The 23306-nt window shown below is 43.0% G+C and overlaps 1 protein-coding gene across 1 annotated transcript in view; it reads left to right on the top strand.

Annotated features, from left to right (window-relative positions):
* LOC145406402 (lactosylceramide 4-alpha-galactosyltransferase-like) overlaps nucleotides 1-23306 on the top strand; it is a 73573-nt gene that overhangs the window by 7243 nt on the left and 43024 nt on the right. Inside the window, exon 3 of the mRNA XM_080277563.1 lies at nucleotides 22782-22877. Coding sequence (XP_080133689.1) covers nucleotides 22782-22877 — 96 coding nt within the window. The remainder of the gene's footprint in view (nucleotides 1-22781; nucleotides 22878-23306) is intronic.

Below are 23306 nucleotides of genomic sequence, written 5' to 3' on the forward strand. Positions count from 1 at the left end.
GCGAACAGTTTAAGGATTTGAATTTCATGTAAAGCAGACTTTACTGATCTACCAGAAGACCCGCCGACATGTCGTAAAAATACCCCCGGTAATACCAATACACCAGTTCTGTATGAGACAGCCCCAGCATGTATTCAATATGGATGGTGGGTGTTAGCGCCGAAGTGGTGACATATAGAGGTGTATGATATGTAGGAGGACTACTGGGCCTTGGAAGCAGGCTGTGAAGCCCATGCTCAGAGTCGAACACATAAAAAAAAAATACACTTTTGCTTCTTATCAAGGCCTACATAGCACCAGCTACATTCCTTTTACCTCTTTTGCACATTTGCCTGTATTTTCTATCACTGCACCCCATTACTGAAACTCTCTCACCAAGTCAAATCTCTCGCCACTTACTGTCTCATCAGACTTGGAGTCACTTTCTCCCTCAACAATCATTACTTTAATCTTATGTACATTTATCCTCAGTGCACAGTGGTCACAGACATTGATAAAACTCTGCACCAATCTACCGAGCTCTTGTTCGCAATGTGCAAGAAGCACTGCATCATCCACACACATTTGATCCGCGATATCTTTATCTATCTATGTACCTGTCTATCTATCTATCTATCTATCTATTTATCTATCTGTCGAGGGGGTACACTGTAGCACCAGTTGGGCAGGGCGGTAATCCCAAGGTGGATGGAAAGCTGACGATAGGGAGAGCTGGAGCTCCCATTTTATCAGCCCTCGGAACTAGCTCCTGACTGTCCCACTTTGCGAAACTAACACAGAGAGCAGACCAACATGCTCTACAATACAAGTTCCTTTAACTGTCAACACCAAACTACATGCACAGTACATGCATCACTTACCATTCTAAATTTTACAAGTATAGCATCATCCCACCAAACCTCGAAGTCCCAAGGGGAGGGACGGCATCAAAGCCCCCCACCATCCGCCCCTCTCCCGGTGACGACCCTGCGAGATGTCTGGAACAGCTGTCTGACTCACTTCTTCTTCATTTCTGCAACATTCGCGGACTTTCCTCTAATTTTCTCTCTGTCGAGCACCACCTCTCCTCCTCTAAACCTCACCTTCTCTTCCTGTCTGAGACTCATCTGTCTGAGGCGAATGACAGCAAACCCTTCTCTGTATCCTCCTACTTTCTCTATACTCATTTCAAAGCCAAAGGCGGTTGTTGTGTATACGTATGCAACGACATATCTTGCTCTCATGTTACAGAATTTGAATCTTCTGAATTCTCTACACTATGGCTTTGGCATTGCTGTCATTCTCTGACTAATTATATCTGTGCTGTTTACTTATCCCATAATTCTAGACAATGAAAAATTCTACTATCTTATATCTAAGATGGAACACATCCTATCAATTTGTTCTTTCTCTGAAATCTCCATTCAAAGAGATTTCAATGTTCACCACTACCTTTGGCTCTCCTCTCCTTTCACTGATCCACCTGGTGAACAAGTCTACATTTTTTCTCTCCTTAATGACCTTGAGCAGTTTGTACAGCACCCTACTCGTATCCCTGACCGCCTTGGAGAGAGTTCCAACATACTTGACCCTTTCCTCATAACTAATCCATCTGCTTACACCGTTTTATCGTCTTCTCCATTGGGCTTCTCCTATCACAACCTTATCATCTTAACATGTCTATCGCTCTAGAAAGGCCTGTGGACCCTCCCCAGAAGCGTCAGTTGTGGCACTTTGGAGCTGCTGATTGGGAGGCCCTTAAGCAATACTTCTTTGATTTTCCCTGGAAAGATTATTGCTTCCATGGCCACGAGCCAATCTGAGTGTGTCTTGCACATTACGTAGGTTATTCTCTCGGGCATGGAAGCATACATTCCTTTCTCATATCTTTTGACTAATGCAAATACATCTTGGTTTAATCATGTTGTTCTTGTGCTGTCCACAACAAGGAGAAGGCCTACAAAAGGTACAGGAGCCAACCCACCCCTGAGTCTCATATTTTTTATGTGTCTACCTGGAATCGTGCTAAGTCTGTTCTTCGTTCTACTAAAGGTGATTTCAGTTGTGCCAAATTCTCTGAACTCTCCATCCCAAATTCTCCCCGCTCCTTCGGGTACCTTGCCAAAAATTTTTAAACATCTTTACACCATCATCCTTCCCTCCTCGTTTCCACTCTGATGGCTCTGTAGCTATTTCTTCTACTGATAAAGTAGAAACCTTTGCTCAGATTTTCTCTTCCATTTCCTCCATAGACGATTCTGGTGCTGTTCCTCCATCACTTTACCCCTCTGACTTCCCCATGGATGACCTTAAAATTTCTTCAACTGATGTATTTTCTGCCATCACTGGGCTCAGTATTAACAAGGCATATGGACCTGATGGGGTCCCCTTTGTTGTCCTCAAGAACTGAGCTTCTGTGCCTACACCCTGCCCAGGTAAACTTTTTCATTTTTGTCAACTTATACCTTTCTTTCTTCTTGGAAATTTGCTCTTTCTTTCTTCTTGGAAATTTGCTCTCATTCTGCCTGTCCCAAAAAAGGGTGAACATTCCCACCCATTAACTGTCGCCCAGTTGCTTTAACATCCTGTGTTTCAAAAGTTTTCGAGTTTATTGTTAACAACAAAAATTTTAAAACATCTCTCCTATCATAGCCTTCTTTCTGATCGTCAGTATGGATTCCGCCAGGGACACTCCATTGGCGGTCTTCTCATCTAATTTTCAGAATCCTGGTATTCCTCTTTTCGGGACTTTGGCGAAAGCTTTGCCATTGCACTTGACATCTCAAAGGCTTTCGACTGAGTCTGGCATAGATCTCAATTTTTCAAACTGTATTCTATCTGTGTCATCATCTCTAGCCTCCCCTCTGATTGTTTTATAGCTGCTGATGTAGACTGCCACCGTTCGTCTCCTACAGCTATCAGTGGCAGTGTTCCTCAGGGTTCTGTTCGATCACCAACTCTCTTCCATTTATTTATCAATGTCCTTCTGAGCTGTACACCTAACCCTATCCACTAATACTCTGACGACTCCATCCTTCACCTTTCTATTCACTTCCCACACTATCCAGATGAGCAGTTATTCAACAAACAAAGGATGAAGCTATGACACACCTAATGCCTGACTTGGCTTCGTTTCGTTTTTAAGAGCTCCAACATGCTTGCATGCGTCGGCCGTGGTCACCTAATGGCGGCTTTCCACGCTGCACGATCCATTGCAGCCTCCCTGTTCAGTCCCTTAACCCTGAGGTCACACTTAATGACCTCGTCCCGTGTCTTTCTCGGTCTACCCCTCATAACCCTATCCCCAATATTAACACTTCTCACCTTGCTCACCCAATTATCATCCCCCATCCTCTTCACATGTCCAAACCATCTCAATCTACCTCTCCTCATCACAACACCAATACACTCCAGTCCCATCCTACCTCTCAACTCTTCCATCGTAAACCCAGCCCCCCCAGACCTTGGACGCAGGGACGCACTACACATCCACCTAATCATTGTCATTTCTGTATGTCTGAGCCGGTGAATATCCTCCTCCTTTACTGTCCAGGTCTCACTACCATAAAGCATTACACTCCTAACACATGCTGCATACAAAGACCCCTTAGGACGTAGGGAGAGCCCTCTCAGTGTCAGAAGAGGCAAGAGCTCCCTGAACTTCTTTCAACCACTTCTCACCCTACCCACAGAGCTAGCTCCAGCCCCACCTCCAGCACACATGTCTCCCAAATAACAAAACTCTTCCACACACTCAAGAGATTCACCAGTAAGTTCAATCCTTTCACGCCTGACAATCTCCACCTGCTCTCCCCGACACGCCGTACACATAAAATCAGCATTATCTCGCAGTCTACCTCTGATACAACTACATCCCTTGTACACCCATTTATAACAAACACTGCAAACTGCACATGGCCACTCTCCCTCGTCTTTGACAGTACCGCCACCAACCCTAGATATCATCACTTTTGTTTTATCGGCATTTACCCTTGAGTAGACTAGCACCAGTCGAGCAGGGCAGTACTCCCGAGGTGGATGGAAAGCTGATGACAGGGAGTGCTGGAGCTCCCGTTTCATCATCCCTCAGGACTAGTTCCTGACCATCCCCCTTTGCTGAACTTTTTCAGTGTCTCAGTTACACAGAGAGTAGGCCAGCATGCTCTCCAGTACAAATTTCTCTATCTATCTTCACCAAACTACATGCACAGTACACACTACACTTCCTATTCAAAATTCACCAAAATGGCATCAATTCACCCAGCCTCGGAGTCCCCAGGGGGGGGGACCATAAATGCCCCCACCATCTGCCCCTCTCCCGGTGACGACTCGAGGTGCCTGAAACCACTGTCTGACTCTCTTCTTCTTCATTTCTGCAACATTCGCGGCCTTTCATCTAACTTTCGCTCTGTTGAGCACCACCTCTCCTCCTCTAAACCTCACCTTCTTTTTCTAACGGAGACTCAGCTGTCTGAGGCAACTGACAGCAAACCCTTTTCTGTATCCTCCTACTTTCTCTATACTCATTTCAAAGCCAAAGGTGGCTGCTGTGTATACATACGCAACGACTTATCTTGCTCTCGTGTTTCTGAACTTGATTCTTCTGAATTCTCCACTCTCTGGCTTCGGCTTTCCTGTCATTCTCTGACTAAATATATCTGTGCTGTTTACTTATCCCCTAATTCTACTGACTATCAAAAATTCTTCGACTATCTTACTTCTACGATGGAACACATTCTGTCCATTTCTCCTTTCTCTGAAATCTCCATTCTTGGAGATTTCAATGTTCACCACCACCTTTGGCTCTCCTCTCCTTTCACGGATCCACCTGGTGAACAAGCCTACATCTTTTCTATCCTTAATGACCTAGAGCAGCTTGTACAGCACCCTACCCGTATCCCTGACCGCCTTGGAGAGAGCTCCAACATACTTGACCTCTTCCTCACAACTAATCCTTCTGTTTACTCTGTTAATCTTTTCTCTCCGTTGGGCTCCTCCGATCACAACCTTATTACCTTAACCTGTCCTATCGCTCCAGTACGGCCTGCGGACCCTCCAGGGAAACGTCGTCTCTGGCATTTTGGAGCAGCGGACTGGGAGGCCCTCAGGCAGTACTTCTTTGATTTTCCCTGGAATGATTATTGCTTCCATGGCCGTGAGCCATCTGAGTGTGCCTTGCGCATTACGGAGGTTATTCTCTCGGGCATGGAAGCATACATTCCTTTCTCATATCCTTTGACTAACGCAAGAAAGCCTTGGTTTAATCACGCTTGTTCTAATGCTGTCCGCAACAAGGAGAAGGCCTACAAAAGGTACCGGAGCCAACCCACCCCTGAATCACATAATCTTTACGTTTCTGCCTGGAATCGTGCTAAGTCTGTTCTTCGCTCTACTAAAAATAATTTCATCCATACTAAATGCTCTCAACTCTCCAACTCGAATTCTTCCCGCTCCTTCTGGCACCTTGCCAAAAATCTTTCTAACAACTTTACCTCATCATCCTTCCCTCCTCTTTTCTACTCTGATGGTTCTGTAGCTATTTCTTCTACTGATAAAGCAGATCTCTTCGCACAGACTTTCTCCTCCAATTCCACCTTAGACGATTCCGGTGCTGTTCCTCCATCACTTCCACCCTCTGACTTCCTCATGGCTGACATTAAAATTTCTTCAGTTGATGTATTTTCTGCCATTACTGGCCTCAGTACTAACAAGGCATATGGGCCTGATGGGGTCCCTCCTGTTGTTCTCAAAAACTGTGCTTCTGTGCTTACACCCTGCCTAGGCAAACTATTTTGCCTTTGTCTGTCAACTTGTACCTTTCCTTCTTGCTGGAAGTTTGCTCTCATTCAGCCAGTCCCAAAGAAGGGTGACCACTCCCAACCCTCCAACTATCGTCCAATTGCTTTAACGTCCTGTATTTCAAAAGTTTTCGAGTCAATTCTTAATAGAAAAATTTTAAGGCATCTTTCCTATCACAACCTTCTTTCCGATCGTCAGTATGGGTTCCGTCAGGGACGCTCCACTGGCGATCTTCTCACCTACCTTTCAGACTCCTGGTCATCCTCCTTTCGGGACTTTGGCGAAAGCTTTGCCATTGCACTTGACATCTCAAAGGCTTTCGATTGAGTCTGGCATAAATCTTTAATTTCCAAACTGCCCTCCTACGGTTTCTATCCTTCTATCTGTGCCTTCATCGCTAGCTTCCTTTCTGGTCGTTCTATAGCTGCTGTCGTAGACGGCCATCGTTCTTCTCCTAGATCTATCAACAGTGGTGTTCCTCAGGGCTCTGTCCTATCACCAACTCTCTTCCTTTTATTCATCAATGATCTTCTAAGCTGTACATCTAACCCTATCCACTCATACGCTGATGACTCCACCCTTCACCTTTCCATTCGGTTCCCGCAACGCCCATCTCAACAGTTACTTCAAGAAACAAGGGATGAGGCTATGGCACACCTAATGTCTGACTTGGCTCATATCTCTGACTGGGGTAAAAATAATATGGTTGTCTTTAATGCATCTAAGACTCAGTTCTTACACCTATCAACCCGACAAAATCTTCCACAGGTATACCCACTAATGTTTAATAATATTCAGATTAATCCTGCATCATCCTTGAACATGCTTGGGGTTTCATTTACTCGGGACTTATCTTGGAAAGATCATATTACATCTCTTGTAAAATCTGCTTCCAAGAGATTGGGTGTGCTAAGCCGACTCCGCTCTTTCTTTACCCCTGCACAATTGTTGACTCTATACAGGGGTTTTATCCGCCCCTGTGTGGAGTACAACTCTCATGTGTGGGGAGGCTCCCCACATACAGCTCTTCTCAATAGGGTGGAGTCAAAGGCTTTTCGTCTCATTAACTCTCCTCCTCTTACTGACTCCCTTCAACCTCTGTCTCTTCGTCGCACTGTTGCATCTTTATCTCTTTTCTATCGCTACTTTAATGGTCACTGCTCCTCTGAACTGTCTGCTTGCATTCCTCCACCTCTACGACGGGCGCGTAGCACCCGTCTGGCAGCAAACTCTCATCCCTTTTCTGTCCAACTCTCTAATGCAAGAGTTAACCGTTACTCCCAGTCTTTCATTTATGCAACAGGTCAGCTCTGGAACTGTCTCCCTCTGTCTGTATTTCCTTCTGCCTATGATCTCCAGTCTTTCAAACGTAGTGTGTCCAGGCATCTCAAAATGATCGGATCTTGAATTTGGCTCTCTATTGTATTTTGTTTTTCTCTTGGAGGGAACTGTTACTGCGGGCTCATGCCTTTGGTTCCTTCTTCCTCGCATTAAAAAAAAAAAAAAAAAAAAAAAAAAAAAAAGCCCTTGTGCCCCATACCATCTCTCCACTTCCTAAACCTTTCCTCCACCTCCCTTTCGTTCTCTGCAGTCAACACCAAATCATCAGCATACATCTCCCACGGGAGTCCGTTTCTATAGTCACGTGAGAGGGCTTCAGGTACCATGATAAACAACATGGGACTCAAAACTGACCCCTGATGGACACCAACATTCACGGAAAACTCATCACTCAAATCTCCATTCACTCTTACCTGGGTGCGAGCACCCACATACATAGCCAAAACCACCCTAACCAGCCACTCCTCCAAGCCAAGCTTTCTCATTGCCCACTTCACCACCTCTCTAGGGACTCTGTCAATGGCCTTTTCCATATCAACAAAAACAAAATACAGATCCCTTCTCCTACCAATATATTTTTCCTGAAGCTGTCGAACAATGAATATGGCATCAGTGGTCCCCCTGCCTGGCATAAACCCAAACTGCATCTCATCAATATTCACTCTTTCTCTAATCATACCTTCTAAAACTCTCTCCATTACTTTCATTATCTGATCTAAAAGCTTTATACCTCTATAATTTCCTCTTTCCAGGGCATCGCCCTTCCCTTTATACACATATACAATTACACTCTTCAGCCAATCATCTGAGACAACACACTCATAAATAATCATATTTATCAGGTCAGTGACTAACCTCACTCCTATATCTCCTGAGGCCTTCAACATTTCGGCAGTCAACCCAGACACACCTGCTGCCTTCCCCACCTTCATCCTGCCTATTGCCTCACTCACAGTAGCAGCATCAATCAAAGGCCAAGGGCCAAACACTGGATCTGCTGGCTCCAAACCTTCCCTGTCCCAGTCAAACTCCTCATTCAACAACCGGCTATAATGCTCTCTCCATGCATCTCTAATATCCTTACTGTTCACCACTACCCTTCCTTCATCATTTTTCGCACACTATTCACCTATAATATCCCGTTTACCCCTCTTCATCTGATTTGCCACCTTATATATCATATTTTTCCCTTCCCCATGATTTAGGTTATCAAGTAAAAGTCTCTGTGACTCAGACCTCGTCCTGTATACCTCTCTTCTAGCCCTATGCTTGACAGCCAAATATTCCTCCTTGCTACCACCCTTCTTCCATTCCCGGAAAAGCCTTCTTTTCTCCTTAACTGCAGCTTCTACATCATCATCTCACCACCAATTTAATTTATGTCTTGGTGGTCCTCTTGTCCAACCACATGTTACATCAATAACTCTCAAGAGATTGTTCTTGAGGGCTCTTTACTGTTCATTAACGCCTCTGTCTACAGCTCCCTGTTCAGCCACCACTCTCCTCATCTCGATGTAGAAGGCATCCCTTACTACTTGGTTTTTCAGCTTTCATATTTTCCTCCTAGGTACATAAGTCCTCTTTTTCAGCACTCGTTCTTTAAGCACCATGTCACAAATCAATAGTTTGTGCTGCTGCACACACTCCTCACTTCCTATAACTTTAACATCCCTCACTAACCTCCTATCAGCCCTCCTAACCAGAATATAATCTATCTGACTGCTATTTCCCCCAGACTCATACTTAACCTACTCTCTCTCTTCCTAAAATATGTGTTACACACAATCATGTACGTTGCCTCCCCAAACTCGAGTATCCTTTCCCCTTCCGCATTCCTTATACCATACGCACATCCCCCATGTACTCCTTCATACCCTTGTGCTGCTTCACCTACATGACCATTTAAGTCCTCTCCCAAAATCACTATCTCATCATCCCGCATACCACCTACTACACATATTAAATCATCCCAAAAACTATCTTTCTCTGCTTCATCCAGTCCTGCCTGTGGAGCATATGCCTTATATGGCTTATAGATCTGATTTTGGAAAAAGTAATCTTCTTGTTATTAATGCATCAGAAACCCAGTTCTTACACCTATCAACCCGACAAAATATTCCACAGGTGTACCCTCTAATTTTTAACAATATCCAGCTTAATCCTGCATCATCTTTAAACATACTTGGGTTTCATTCTCTCAGGATTTATCTTGGAAAGAACATATTATCTCTCTTGTAAAATCTGCTTCCAAGAGATTAGGTGTGCTAAACCGACTCCGTGCCTTCTTTACCCTTGCACATTTGTTGACTTTATACACGAGTTTTATTCGTCCTGTGAAGAGTACAAGTCTCACGTGTGGGGAGGCTCCCCACATACAGCTCTTCTCAACAAGGTAGAGTCAAAGGCTTTTCGTCTCATTAACTCTCTTCCTCCTACTGGCTCCCTTCAGCTCTTTCTCCTCGTTGCATTGTTGAATCATTATATATTTTCTATTGCTACTTCAATGGTCACTGCTTCTACGAACTGTATGCTTGCGTCCCTCCACCACCATGGAGGGTGGGTAGCACCCGTCTAACAACAAACTCTGATCCCTTTTCTGTCCAACTCTCTAATGCAAGAGTTAACCGTTACTCCCAGTCGTTTACTTATACAACAGGTCAACTTTTGAACTGTCTCCCATTGTCTATATTTCCTACTGCCAATGATCTCTATTCTTTCAAAAGCAGTGTGTCCAGGCATCTCGAAATAAACAGATCATGAATTTGTCTCTATGTTTTTCTTTTTTATTACTATTTTTTGTATGGAACAATTTGCGGGTCCTGGCCGTTAGTTCCTTCCTTGTATAAAAAATCTATCTGTCTATCTATCTATCTATCTATCTGGGTATCTATCTACCTACCTACCTATCTATCCATATATTGATTAAGCATGAGGACATCGCACAATCTTGTCTCACAACGACACTGATCTTGGACCATTCACTAAAGGTGCCCAGTTACTTATACTTTGACTCCAGTATCATTGTAAAGACTCTTAACAGCACTCAGCAGCACTCACCCAGCTGTTCTTAACCTTTTTCCTGTCACTCCCCTCTCAGCCTTGGTTCACATACTGACCCCCCCCCCCCTCCGACCTTGGTCAACATATCCACACTTCCCCCTGCTTCCTGCCATCACATGACTAAAAACTTATTTCAGAAATATTAGTCTTTTTGCCACAGGATCAAGTGCACGTTAACCCAGTTGACTACAGGCTACACTTGCCTTCCTCGTGGATTTCACTATCCCCATTTTCGAGTGACGGGGAGGGGAGGGGGGAACTGAGAAACATGTATCATTTAACAAGTTCGTCCTGTCTTCCAATGTAACTTGTCGGTATTTTAATTTTTCATACGAAACGAACAGATAAGAGGTTTAGAAAAAAAAAAAAAAAAAGCAAGAAGACGACAGACATGAAGGAAAGAGACCAACTTAACACACGAGTACAAAGAAATTTGTGGTTTGAAGGCTGAAACAGGCAGAATATGAACAGTGAATATAAAGCAATAGTTCAGTGTGGCGCGCACACACACACACACACACACACACACACACACACACGTTCAAGCCACTCACTATGCTTTTCTCTAGTCCTCAAGCCCCCCCCCCCCAAGAAATTGCCCACTCCTCCCAAGGAGGCGAGCACTATAGTTCTATACCATGCATAAGCATACTCTTTCATAATACTTCATGCTTTATCTTGTCGCACTCTTTAGCCACATCCATAATAGAATGAAAACCTTATAATGTTCCTCGCAAGCCTTTTCCACTGTCTGTTTCATTTGCAATATTTGATCCACATATTTTCTACCACTCCTAAAACAACCGTGTTCGTCACTCACCAGGCATTCTAATTTATTCCTTACTTTATGCTAATATACCGTTCCTACAGTACTCAGGAGACTTACGCCATAATAATCTATGCACTTACTTCACCTGCCTTTCTTCTTGTACAGAGGTAAAATCAGTCTTTTTACACTCTGCTGGTACAATTTCACTCATTCGTGCCTTCTTATATACCTCAACAAACACTTCATTCCACTCAACTCACTAGTGTTTACTTAATCTTCTCTGCATACACCACATCAACGCTCACTGCTTTCGAATTCCTCAGCCGCATCACAACGTTTTTCACTTCTGCCAATGTTCCAATGTTACGTTTCCTGGCATCACATTCCTTCTCTGCACACCACCACTACTAATGTTTACAGCTGCTCTGCTCTTATCATTCCTATGCGTCAGCATTGCGAAATATTCTTTCCATCTGTTCCTTACTCCATATCCTCTGGTAAGTATTTTTCCAAGTTCTTCCCTCACACTTTCACATTTCTTTCCACTTTCCATTTTACACCTCTTTCCAGAACAATTTCAGTTTGTGAGCGCAATTTGCATTCATTTTTCTGTCAACATCAGTTACTTCCTTTTTCCTCTTTACTAGTTTCTTCGCATTCTTCATTATGTCGGTGATTTCTCTTCTTTCATTTGAGTCAGTCTTCTGCATCCTCACTAGCCACTTCTTCTTTTCCTCTACTGCCCTTTCAACCTCTTCATTCCACCCTGGCGTACCTTTCTTCATATTTGCTAACCTGCCGACAACATTCACCGGATTCGCATTCCTAATTAAACATTCCCAATTTACTCTACTTTCTAAAAGTTGTCCTAATACATTTGTTTACATCTCATTTCCAGCAACTTCTCCACTACTTTATGCTGGTATTCATCTGCCACGTCTTTGTCTCTCAGCTTCTCCACTTTCAGTCTTTCGCCCTGACTGCTCCTCATTCTCTTCATCCATCTCACTCCTCTCAGTTTAATCTCGCATACCATAATCATATACCTTCAGAAATACCTTCACATCGTCCTTGCACCGCCCTCGTATCCACAGTGCTCTCAAGCATCATTCTCTACCAGGACGAACGCTGGTTGGAAATAGAGTAATATATTAGAGGAAACGTGCATATGGAGTTACTGGGAGTAAACTGTAGCAGCAGTCGAACAGGTCGGTACTACCGAGGTGGAGGGGAAACTGGTGATAGGGAGAGCTGGAGCTTCCATTTCACGAGCTCTCAGGACCTGCTACAATATCCCTTTGCTGAACATCATCAGTGTTTTCAGTAACACAAGGAGTAGGCCAGCATACTCATAATACCTCCACTTCCATCTGTTTACCGTACACTACCTGCACATTAAAAGTCGCACCTATTTCTATCTCCTCTTTGCAATGTTCTCTGCAGTATTATCAACATATTCAGTGGTAAGGCGGACTGCTACTACCGGCATGGTTGGGCTGGCAGCACAGGGCCCTCCTGGTGGCAATCAAGCATCTGTGCCGACAGAGATTATTGCAAACTCATGCTCGTCAAAGGAGAAGTGCGTGTTCGCCCTAATATTTTACCAACATCTATGGTCTTAGTACCACTCTTCTGTTCAATTTTTCCTCTAATCTGTATCCCCTCTAGCTCTATTCCTCACAGAATTCCAAATCTCTCCCTCATGTGACATATCCCCATTTAGTTTTCCTTATTACCATCTCCTCATAAACTTCCGTAACAAGGGTGGCAACTGATGCTGTACGAGTACAGTAAACAACCAACCAGAATCCCAAGTAATCCTAACCATACCGTTTATCTCTTGGACCTATTCGTCACAAATAACCAAGATCAATACAGGATAGAGGTGCTGTCACCATTTGGATCTTCCGACCACAATATCATCAAAGCCTCAATAGTAAGTTGCTCCAAACCTCCCCGTCATAGACATGTTACGGTGACCAGATGGCATTTTGACAGGGCAGACTGAGATGGATGTAGAAATTATCTTGCTGATATTCCAGGGCAGTCTTTTTTCTCCACTGATACAAATTCTACACAGTCCCACATTAATGATTAATACAAACCAAATTGGAATTTTTCATATTCAGTGAACAATATGCTAAAAGATCGGACTCCCCAGAATGGTTTGATAGCAGTTGTGCCAGAGCAACGACCCGAAAGTCCATAGCACATAACATTCACTTGAAAGAAAAAATCAGCCGAATCCCTCTGTCAGTTTAAAATTGCTAGAAACCATGTAAAAGTAGTGATAAATCTCGCAAACACAAACTTTCTTCACAACCACGGATCCAAACTATCAAATAATTCTGATGACGAGAACATATTTTGGTCAACTATCAGTTCTTTTAATAACAACAAATCATAACCCATTCGTCCATTAAAATCTTCAAATGAAAATATGTTAAATGATCCACGTGGAAAAGCAGAAATTCTTGCTAGTACTTTTACCATAAATTCTTCCTTAGGGAAAGTCAATCATAACATTCTTGTACTAGAACTTGACTCTCCCAACATTGCCCCACTTAGGATACGAATTAGACACATAAAATCCATCTTGGACAATTTACCAGCCAACAAAGCTCCAGGTCCAGATGAAATTCCTCCATCTCTTCTAAAACAAGTGTTCCACAAAACTTGCTTTTGTTCAAGGTAAATTATTCAGACTATGCATACGTATTTTTTTCGTTCCCTCATTCCTAGAAAGAAGTCAATATCCACTCATCCCGAAGAAAGGAAGTTAACCTCGCCTCTCTGATTACAGACCAATAACTATCTCTCTTGGTAAAGTATTTGAGATTGTAATTAAGAAGCAAATTATTAAACATCTTTAATCCATGAACTTAATTAGTGACAGACAGTACAGTTTTCGCCACGAAAGTTCCACTGTTGATATACTCAGTCTCATGACTTATCCATCAATCAATTGATCAACATGGAGAAACCCTTGCAGTAGCCCTTGATATTTCTAAAGCGTTTGACAGAATGTGACACTATTCCCTTCTATCCAAACTTCCTTGCTATAGCCGTTCATTTTTTGTTCCACTGAATTTTATATCTCAGTGACAGAAAGATGGGAGTAAAAGTGAAAAATTTCTTACAGTATATCTCAGTGACAGAAAGCTAAGAGTAAAAGCTGATAACGTATACTCGAATTTCGACTCGATTAATGCCGGCGTGCCACAAGGTTCAGTCCTGTCTCCAATCCTGTTCCTAATTCATGGTAATGACCTTTTATCTATCACCTATAATCCTATTCCCTCATATGCAGATGGCTCAACATAGGAGGCAAAATAACACTGTCACATTTAATTAGGAAAATCAAATATATACAATTTACTCACAGATGCAGCCTGATTCCTATATGACCTTCAGTAAGACTAATGCTGTATTCCCATCTCTAAAAGTACTGAAATTCTCGGTGTTTCACCTAACACCACCCTCAGCTGGACCTCTTATGTTAGATTACTTGCTGAAACCGCTTCAAAGAAACTTGGATTAATGCAAAGAATCCATAACTTCTTCGCTGACGAGCAATTATATATATTTTACAAAGGCATGTGCATTCACTACTGGAATATCGCTCATCCCTGTGGAGTGGATGTGGAGAGGTTACACTAATATAACTGGACAAAATTCAGAACTAAGCTTTAAGAATTATTACAGTAAATACCGTGAGAATACAGATGAACTACCTCCCCTACATGCAACAAGCAATGTTGCCTCCCTTGCATTATTTAACAGATACTGTTCTGGCAAATGCTCTGGCATCTATTGTGCCACCTCTTCACACTTACCCCCGTGCTACATGGGCTGGTAGCACACGTGACTAGACTGTCACACAGCCATATTGCAAAACTTCTGCCTATCAGAATTCTTTTATACCCCAAGCTGCATCTCTTTGGAACTCGCTTCCCCAGAAAAGTTTCCCCCCAAACTTCAGCCTACAGCAAGTCAAGTCCAGCTGTTACGTATTGATTTTTTTTCCTTTCTCTGTTCATCTTCTGTAAATATATATATATATATATATATATATATATATATATATATATATATATATATATATATATATATATATATATATATATATATATATATATATATATATATATATAACTGGATAACGTAGACTAATTGTTTGCATGAAGATTTTCAACAGTGCAGTGCATATCAGATTTACGATGGTAATAATAATGAAGATGATGTGCAATTTCGTCCTGTGCATTCGGAGAAAACGTGGAAATTGATTACCCAGTCCTGAAAAAATTTATGCCGATTTCGTTGAAATCCATGTGCTCAATTCATTTATTTATTTATTCATTTCTTGGCGAAGGTTGACCAGGCAACAATCACGGAGACCACGCTCCCCAAATATCGTATTACAAATGGAAGTCTATTATACATGTCCTAAGATATCAAAGCCATAACTACTCTCCTTTCACTGTTTATGAGGATTTATAATTTGGTGAGGGGGCTGAACCCCCTAAAAAATCAAAGTTGGAAAACTGTATATAGAGGAGTAACTTTGGAGTATCCAGACATGCGTACCTGGGAAATCTCTTTCAAAACATTCCCCTATTTCTGACCTTTTTAATTTTTAGGAGGGGGAGCTAACCCCCAAGAATAGCATATCGGATAAGGAACCAGACATGAATTGCCTTGAGAAATTTCGTTGAAATCTATGTGCTCAGTTTCCACATTCCTAATCGTTTATACATTTAGGAGGGAGGTTGACACCCCCCATGAATCACTGGGAGAGGCACGCTCCTCAAATATCACAGTACGGATGAGAGTCCATTGCACAACATGTACTAAGGTATCAAAACCATACCTGCCGTACTTTGACTACTTCTGTGAGTTAAATTTAGTGATGGGGGCTGACCCCTTAAAAATCCTAGTTAGAAAATTGTATATTGTGGAAGACCTTCCAAGTAACCAGACGAACTCACCTGGGAAGTTTCACTCAAATCCATCAAATAATCTTAAACAAATTTGAGCACTCACACACACACATACGGGCTGAATCTTGCGTAGCGGTATAAGGCGGGTTGCCGACAATGATATCATCCTGCTACGCAGGACACGCTGGACACGCAGGATTGATAATAAAAATACTACTACTACAGCTAATAATAATAATAATAATAATAATAATAATAATGTCAAATGTGTGGCAGCTATTGTCAAACTGTGATGAGCCGTCGAAAATAATCATGGAAACAGAGACATCTGTGGTCTGATGAACTGTATCTCCACTTCTCTTTCTCTTTACCTGGACAACATCACTAGTCTGGCTTCATTTGGCCTTTTTGTGAACAGAAAAGGGATTGGGATGTTGTTTGGCTTAGAACTATCTAGCTATCTATTGCCAGACGCCTCAATCCCGTTTGGGGTGGCCACAAACAAATCGCCTTCAAGCCGCCCTGTCCCCCGCCATTTCACTGCCCTGCTCCCAACTCACACCCCCCTCTCTCATATACCTCTCCACCCCATCCCTCCATCTCATCCTCGGCCTCCCCCTCCCTCTTCCCCCCTCCACCTCACTCACATACACTCTCTTCGTCAGTCTTTCAACCTCCATCCTCTCCACATGGCCAAACCACCTCAGTGTGTTTCTCATAACGCTTCCTATCACATCCACATCCACACCACAACGCTCCTTCATATCTTCATTCGTCAGCCTGTCTCTCCACGTGACTCCACAGGCTCCTCTTAAATAACTCATTTCCACTGCTCTCACTCTTGACTTATGTCCTTCCAACAATGTCCAAGCTTCACTTCCGTACGTTAGAGTTGGTATCACAATACTGTCATGTAGTAACTTTTTCACTTCCATGCTCACTTCCCTGTTTCTTATCACTGCTTTCAAAGAACCAGCAACCTTTCTTCCCTGCTGTACCCTTTCAAGCACTTCACCCTCCAAACCTCCATCCTTACTCATCACACTACCCAAGTACTTAAACGTACTCACATTTTCCAATTCCTCACCATCCAACCTCGCTGTACATTCACTGACTTCACCCCTCTCAAAGACCATCACATTACTCTTCCCTACATTCACCTTTAGATTCCGTTTCTTACACACTCTCCCAAACTCATCCACCAAGCCTTGCAGCTCCCCTTCGTCTTCACTCAACAACACAGTATCATCTGCAAATAACAGTACAGGGAGTTGCCAAACACTATCCTCTCTCACCAGGGCCACTCCAACATCCACTACCCTACCTTGTACCTCTTTTATTACCCCATTCATGTACAGATTGAACAACCATGGAGACATGACACATCCCTGTTTCAACCCAACTTTCAAAGAGAAAAATTCACTTAGTTCACCATCCACACGCACTGCAGCCTTTGCACCATCGTACATACTCTTCACAGCATTCAACAACTTTCCATCTACTCCATATATTCTTAACACTTTCCACAATCCTTGTCTATCCACCCTGTCATATGCTTTCTCCAAATCCATGAAAGCCGCATACAACTTCTTTCCCTTCTCTAGAAACTTTTCCACTAAAGATCTAAGAATGAAAATCTGACCTACACAACCTCTTCCCTTCCTAAAGCCTCCCTGTTCTTCTCCAACTAATTTCTCTGTTCTTTCTCTAACTCTGTCAATAAGTATCCTACCATACACTTTTCCTATTATACTAAGAAGACAAATGCCCCTGTGATTACCACACACTTCTTTTTTCCCTTTTCCTTTGTACAAGGGAATAATTATACCTGACTTCCAAGCCTCCGGGACTTTACCTTCCTCCCAGGCCAATCTGCACATCTTCCACATCCTTCTACTACTATCTCTCCCCCATGCTTCAGCATTTCACCACACACTGCATCAATTCCTGGGGCTTTCCCCGATTTAACTTTCTTCATTGCTTCCACAACTTCTATCCTACTGATTTCATCCTGTCTTCTCATCTCCCTCCTTCTCCCAGCCATTCTCCACCCACTTATACTCGTATTACTTCCATCCTCTATGTTCAACAATTCCTTAAAGTGTTCTCTCCATCTGCTCACTTTTTCTCCCTTCTCCACTAGTAATCTACCATTTTTATCTTTCACTCCCCTGCTAACTTCACTTCCACCCTGTCTTACTCTCTTCACCTCTTTCCAGAACATTTTCTTACAGTCCCTCCACTTTACACTCAAATTCCTTCCAAATTCCTCATCCACTCTCTTCTTACTCTCTCTTACTAATCTTTTCACCTCTCTCTTTCTTTCTACATATAACTCTCTCTTCCGCCTCTCAACTTCTTCCACGCCCCTATTTCTCATCCATTCATTGTTTGCTTTCTTCTTTTGTGCCACAGCCTGTTTCACCTCTTCAGTCCACCATGCTGTTCCTTGCACCCCCCTCCGTCTTCTCTTCCTTCCACACACCACATCACATGCTGCACATATTTCTTCTGTAAATATCCTACACACACCTTCCACGTCTCCCATATGCTCCAGTTCATATTTGCCCAATCGTTCCTCCACTTCTCTCTTATACTCTGCCTTTTCCTCATCCTCTTGTAACCTTTCCACTCTCCTTGCAACTACTCCTTCCTCTCGTCTTTCCCTTCTTCTATTCCTCCATCTTATTTGGGTCTTGATTCTGGCCACCACCAAGTAGTGGTCAGAAAGTCCACTCCTCCAACCTCTACAAGCTCTTGCATCCATTACACATCTTCGCATCCTTTCATCCACACACACATAATCAATCATTGCCTTCCTTTCATTCAGTTCACCACCCATCTTTCTTATCACTCGCCATGTATACCTGTGGATCATTTTATGCCTGAAGAGGGTATTGGCTATCACCAACCCGCTCCCAGCACAAATGTCCACTAACACACTCCCATTCTCATCTATCTCAGCAGGCACACCCAACTCACCAACTATTCCATCCACCTTCACATTCCCAACTTTACCATTCATATCACCAATCAAAAACACCCTCTCATTCCTTCCAAACTTTTCCATGCACACTTCTACATTTGTCCAGAACTCTTCTCTCACTCTTCTAGCACGATCTTGCGTTGGCGCACACACACGCACACAATCGCCCACATTTGTATTCCAACTTTCAACTTTACCTACACAATCTTTGACGCAATAATAATATACGTGGTGTGAAGTTACGTCTTTCCTCTTAAGTTGGCCCAGATTTTTTTTTCCGCTTTGCATCTTATTACAGGTGCCTTAGTTCTACCTATCTATCAATTGCCAGACGCCTCAATACCGTTCGGGGTGGTCACAAACAAATCGCCTCCACGTCGCCCTGTCCCCCGCCATTTCACTACCTTGCTTCCAACTCACACTCCCCTCTCTCATATACCTCTCCACTCCATCCCTCCATCTCATCCTCGACCTCCCCCTCCCTCTCATCCTCGGCCTCCCCCTCCCTCTCCCCCCCTCCACCTCACTCATATAAACTCTCTTCGTTAGTTTTTCACCCTCCATCCTCTCCACATGGCCAAACCACCTCAGTGTATTCCTCCTAACGCTTCCTATCATATCCACATCCACACCACAACGCTCCTTTATGTCCTCATTTGTCAGCCTGTCTCTCTATTTGACTCCACAGGCTCCTCTTAAATAACTAATTTCCACTGCTCTCACTCTTGACTTGTGCCCTTCCAACAACGTCCAAGCTTCACTTGCATACGTTAGAGTTGGTATCACAATACTGTCATGCAGTAACTTTTTCACTTCCATGCTCACTTCCCTGTTTCTTATCACTGCTTTCAAGGAATCAGCAACCCTTCTTCCCTGCAGTAGCCTTTCAAGCACTTCATCCTCCAAACTTCCATCCTTACTCATCACACTACCCAAGTACTTAAACGTACTCACATTTTCCAATTCCTCACCATCCAACCTCGCTGTACATTCACTGACTTCACCCCTCTCAAAGACCATCACTTTACTCTTTCCTACATTCACCTTTAGATTCCGTTTCTTACACACTCTCCCAAACTCATCCACCAAGATTTGCAGCTCCCCTTCGTCTTCACTCAACAACACAATATTATCTGCAAACAACAATACAGGGAGTTTCCAAACACTACCCTCTCTCATCAAGGCCACTCCAACATCCACTAACCTACCTTGTACCTCTTTTATTACCCCATCTATGTACAGATTGAACAACCATGGAGACACGACACATCCCTGTTTCAACCCAACCTTCAAAGAGAAAAACTCACTCAGTTCACCATCCACACGCACTGCAGCCTTAGCACCATCATACATACTCTTCACAGCATTCAACAACTTCCCATTTACTCTATATATTCTTAATACTTTCCACCATCCTTGTCTATCCACCCTGTCATATGTTTTCTCCAAATCCATGAAAGTCTCATACAACTCCTTTCCGATCTCTAGAAAATTTTCCACTAAAGTTCTAAGAATTAATATCTGATCTACACAACCTCTTCCCTTCCTAAAGCCTCCCTGTTCTTCTCCAACTAATTGCTCTGTTCTTTGTCTAACTCTGTCAATAAATATCCTACCATACACTTTTCCTATTATACTAAGAAGACAAATGCCCCTGTGATTACCACACACTTCTTTTTCCCCTTTTCCTTTGTACAAGAGAATAATTATACCTGACTCCAAATCCTCCGGAACTCTATCTTCCTCCCAGGCCAAACTGCACATCTTCCACATCCATTCTACTACTATCTCTCCCCCATGCTTCAACATTTCACCACACATTCCATCAATTCCTGGGGCTTTCCCCGATTTAACTTTCTTCATTGCTTCCACAACTTCTATCCTACTGATTTCTTCCTGTCTTCTCACCTCCCTCCTTCTCCCAGCCCTTCCCCAGCCACTTATACTCGCATCACTTCCATCTTCTATGTTCAACAATTCCTTAAAGTGTTCTCTCCATCTGCTCACTTTTTCTCCCTTCTCCACTAGTAATCTACCATTTTTATCTTTCACTCCCCTGCTAACTTAACTTCCACCCTGTCTTACTCTCTTCACCTCATTCCAGAATATTTTCTTACAGTCTCTCCAGTTTACACTCAAATTCCTTCCAAATTCCCCATCCATTCTCTTCTTACTCTCTCTTACTAATCTTTTCACCTCTCCCTTTCTTTCTACATATAGCTCTCTCTTCCGCCTCTCAACTTCTTGCACGCCCCTATTTCTCATCCATTCATTGTATGCTTTCTTCTTTTGTGCCACAGCCTGTCTCACCTCTTCATTCCACCACGCTGCTCCTTGCACCCCCATCCGTCTTCTCTTCCTTCCACACACCACATCACATGCTGCACATATTTCTCCTGTGAATATCCTGCACACACCTTCCACGTCCCCTATTTGCTCCAATTCATATTTGCCCAATCGATCCTCCACTTCTCTCTTATATTCTGCCTTTTTCTCATCCCCTTGTAACCTTTCCACTCTCCTTGCAACTACTCCTTCTTCCCGTCCTTCCCTTCTTCTATTACTCCATCTTATTTTGGTCTTGATTCTGGCCACCACCAAGTAGTGGTCAGAAAGTCCACTCCTCCAACCTCTATAGGCTCTTGCATCCATTACATATCTTCGCATCCTTTCATCCACACACATAATCAATCATTGCCTTCTTTTCATTCAGTTCACCACCCATCTTTCTTATCACTCGCCATGTATACCTGTGGATCATTTTATGCCTGAAGAGGGTATTGGCTATCACCAACCCGCTCCCAGCACAAATGTCCACTAACGCACTGCCATTCTCATGTATCTCAGCAGGCACACCCCACTCACCAACTATTCCATCCACCTTCACATTCCCTACTTTACCATTTGTATCACCGATCAAAAACACTCTCTCATTCCTTCCAAACTTTTCCAGGCACACTTCCACATTTGTCCAGAATTCTTCTCTCACTCAGCTTCCACGATCTTGTGTTGGTGCATACACACACACAGTCGCCCACATTTGTATACCAACTTTCATTTTTACCCACACAATCCTTAACCCAACTGATCCATCCTCTCTTATGTTCTTCTTCCATCTTTTACTCACAACTATACACACTCCTTTTGCCCTCTCATTCTCACCTACTCCTGCACATATACCCCATCCATACTCCCATTCTCTCACACTCTCACCTCTCCATTTAGTTTCAATTACTTCACATACATCAACTTTCGCACCCTCAAGCACCCGGACAATCTCTCTCTCTTTCACCTCATCATTCGCACCTCTTACATTCCATGTTCCAATTACCATGTCCTTTGTCCGGTCCTGGGTCGTCATCTTTTGGTCAATCCTTGTCCGAGGCTTCTTGTTTGTCTTTTAAATTAGTCGTTTTCCGGGGAGGGGCACTAACCCTCCGCCAACCCTTTTAGTCGCCTTGTACGACAAGCAGGGATACTGGGGGAGTATTCTTGAAAACCCCCCCTACCCCCAGGGGGTACCTTAGTTGCAGAAGAAAATTCTGTGGTTCTGAATTCGATGCATGCCACTCCTTCATGATTTGCATCGTATTCTAGTGTTAATCTGTTGTCGTAACTTAGCATTCAAGCTGGAATGGTGGCTAATTTCTGCCAAATAAAATGGGTTTTGTTATGCCTTCAATCTAGTCAGGCATTTTCTGTTTTTCTTTTTAAATCCGGACGATTTCATAATACTTACCTTAAAAGAGGATTTGCGAAACTGAAAGCGTGAAAAACAGCCTTAATTAACCTCTTCGCTGCTAGAGTGCTCTCATAAGCTGTAGAAAATCGTGTGTAGATAGCGAGACTAAAATATAAATACGTCATGGGACTGAGACAGTTAATAAACTTAATATCTTACTGACAGACGGATGGAGCCTCGCAGGGCAGACTCCAACATATTCCTGATCGACACAGCCTGCAACCCACACCCAAACTTCAGGGCATACTGTGCTGTTGAAAGGTGGGTCTCTCTCTCTCTCTCTCTGGTGTTGAAAAAATGAGTGGCTATGTTGTTGTGAGGCATGCCAAGATCTTCTTCACGTACCATAATACTCTCCATTTTTACTTAAAATTGCCATTTCTCTATCTTGAACGCTAAGCTGTAACGAGCGATGACAACTAGAATATGATGCTGGTCAAAAAAGAAAAAATGTTGTGGGAAGGTGGAGCCTTAGTGTTATCTAATTTAATCTTGGCCCTTTGGGAAAGAAAAATGCAAAACGAAGGATTTCTGCCAATTTAAATGGGTGTTTCAGCTTACAAAGTTCCTAGCAGCACTCTCTCATATGCAGTCCATTATAAACCTTTTGTAGTTCATATTTAGTCGTTCATGCATACTTAGCCACCCTGCCTCGTAGTTATATACCTTATCCTGATTCAACATCACGTT

This window comes from Coenobita brevimanus, chromosome 8 (genome assembly GCF_032717465.1).
Source record: "Coenobita brevimanus isolate Jiangsu-jjx chromosome 8, ASM3271746v2, whole genome shotgun sequence".
NCBI classification, from domain to species: Eukaryota; Metazoa; Arthropoda; class Malacostraca; order Decapoda; family Coenobitidae; genus Coenobita; species Coenobita brevimanus.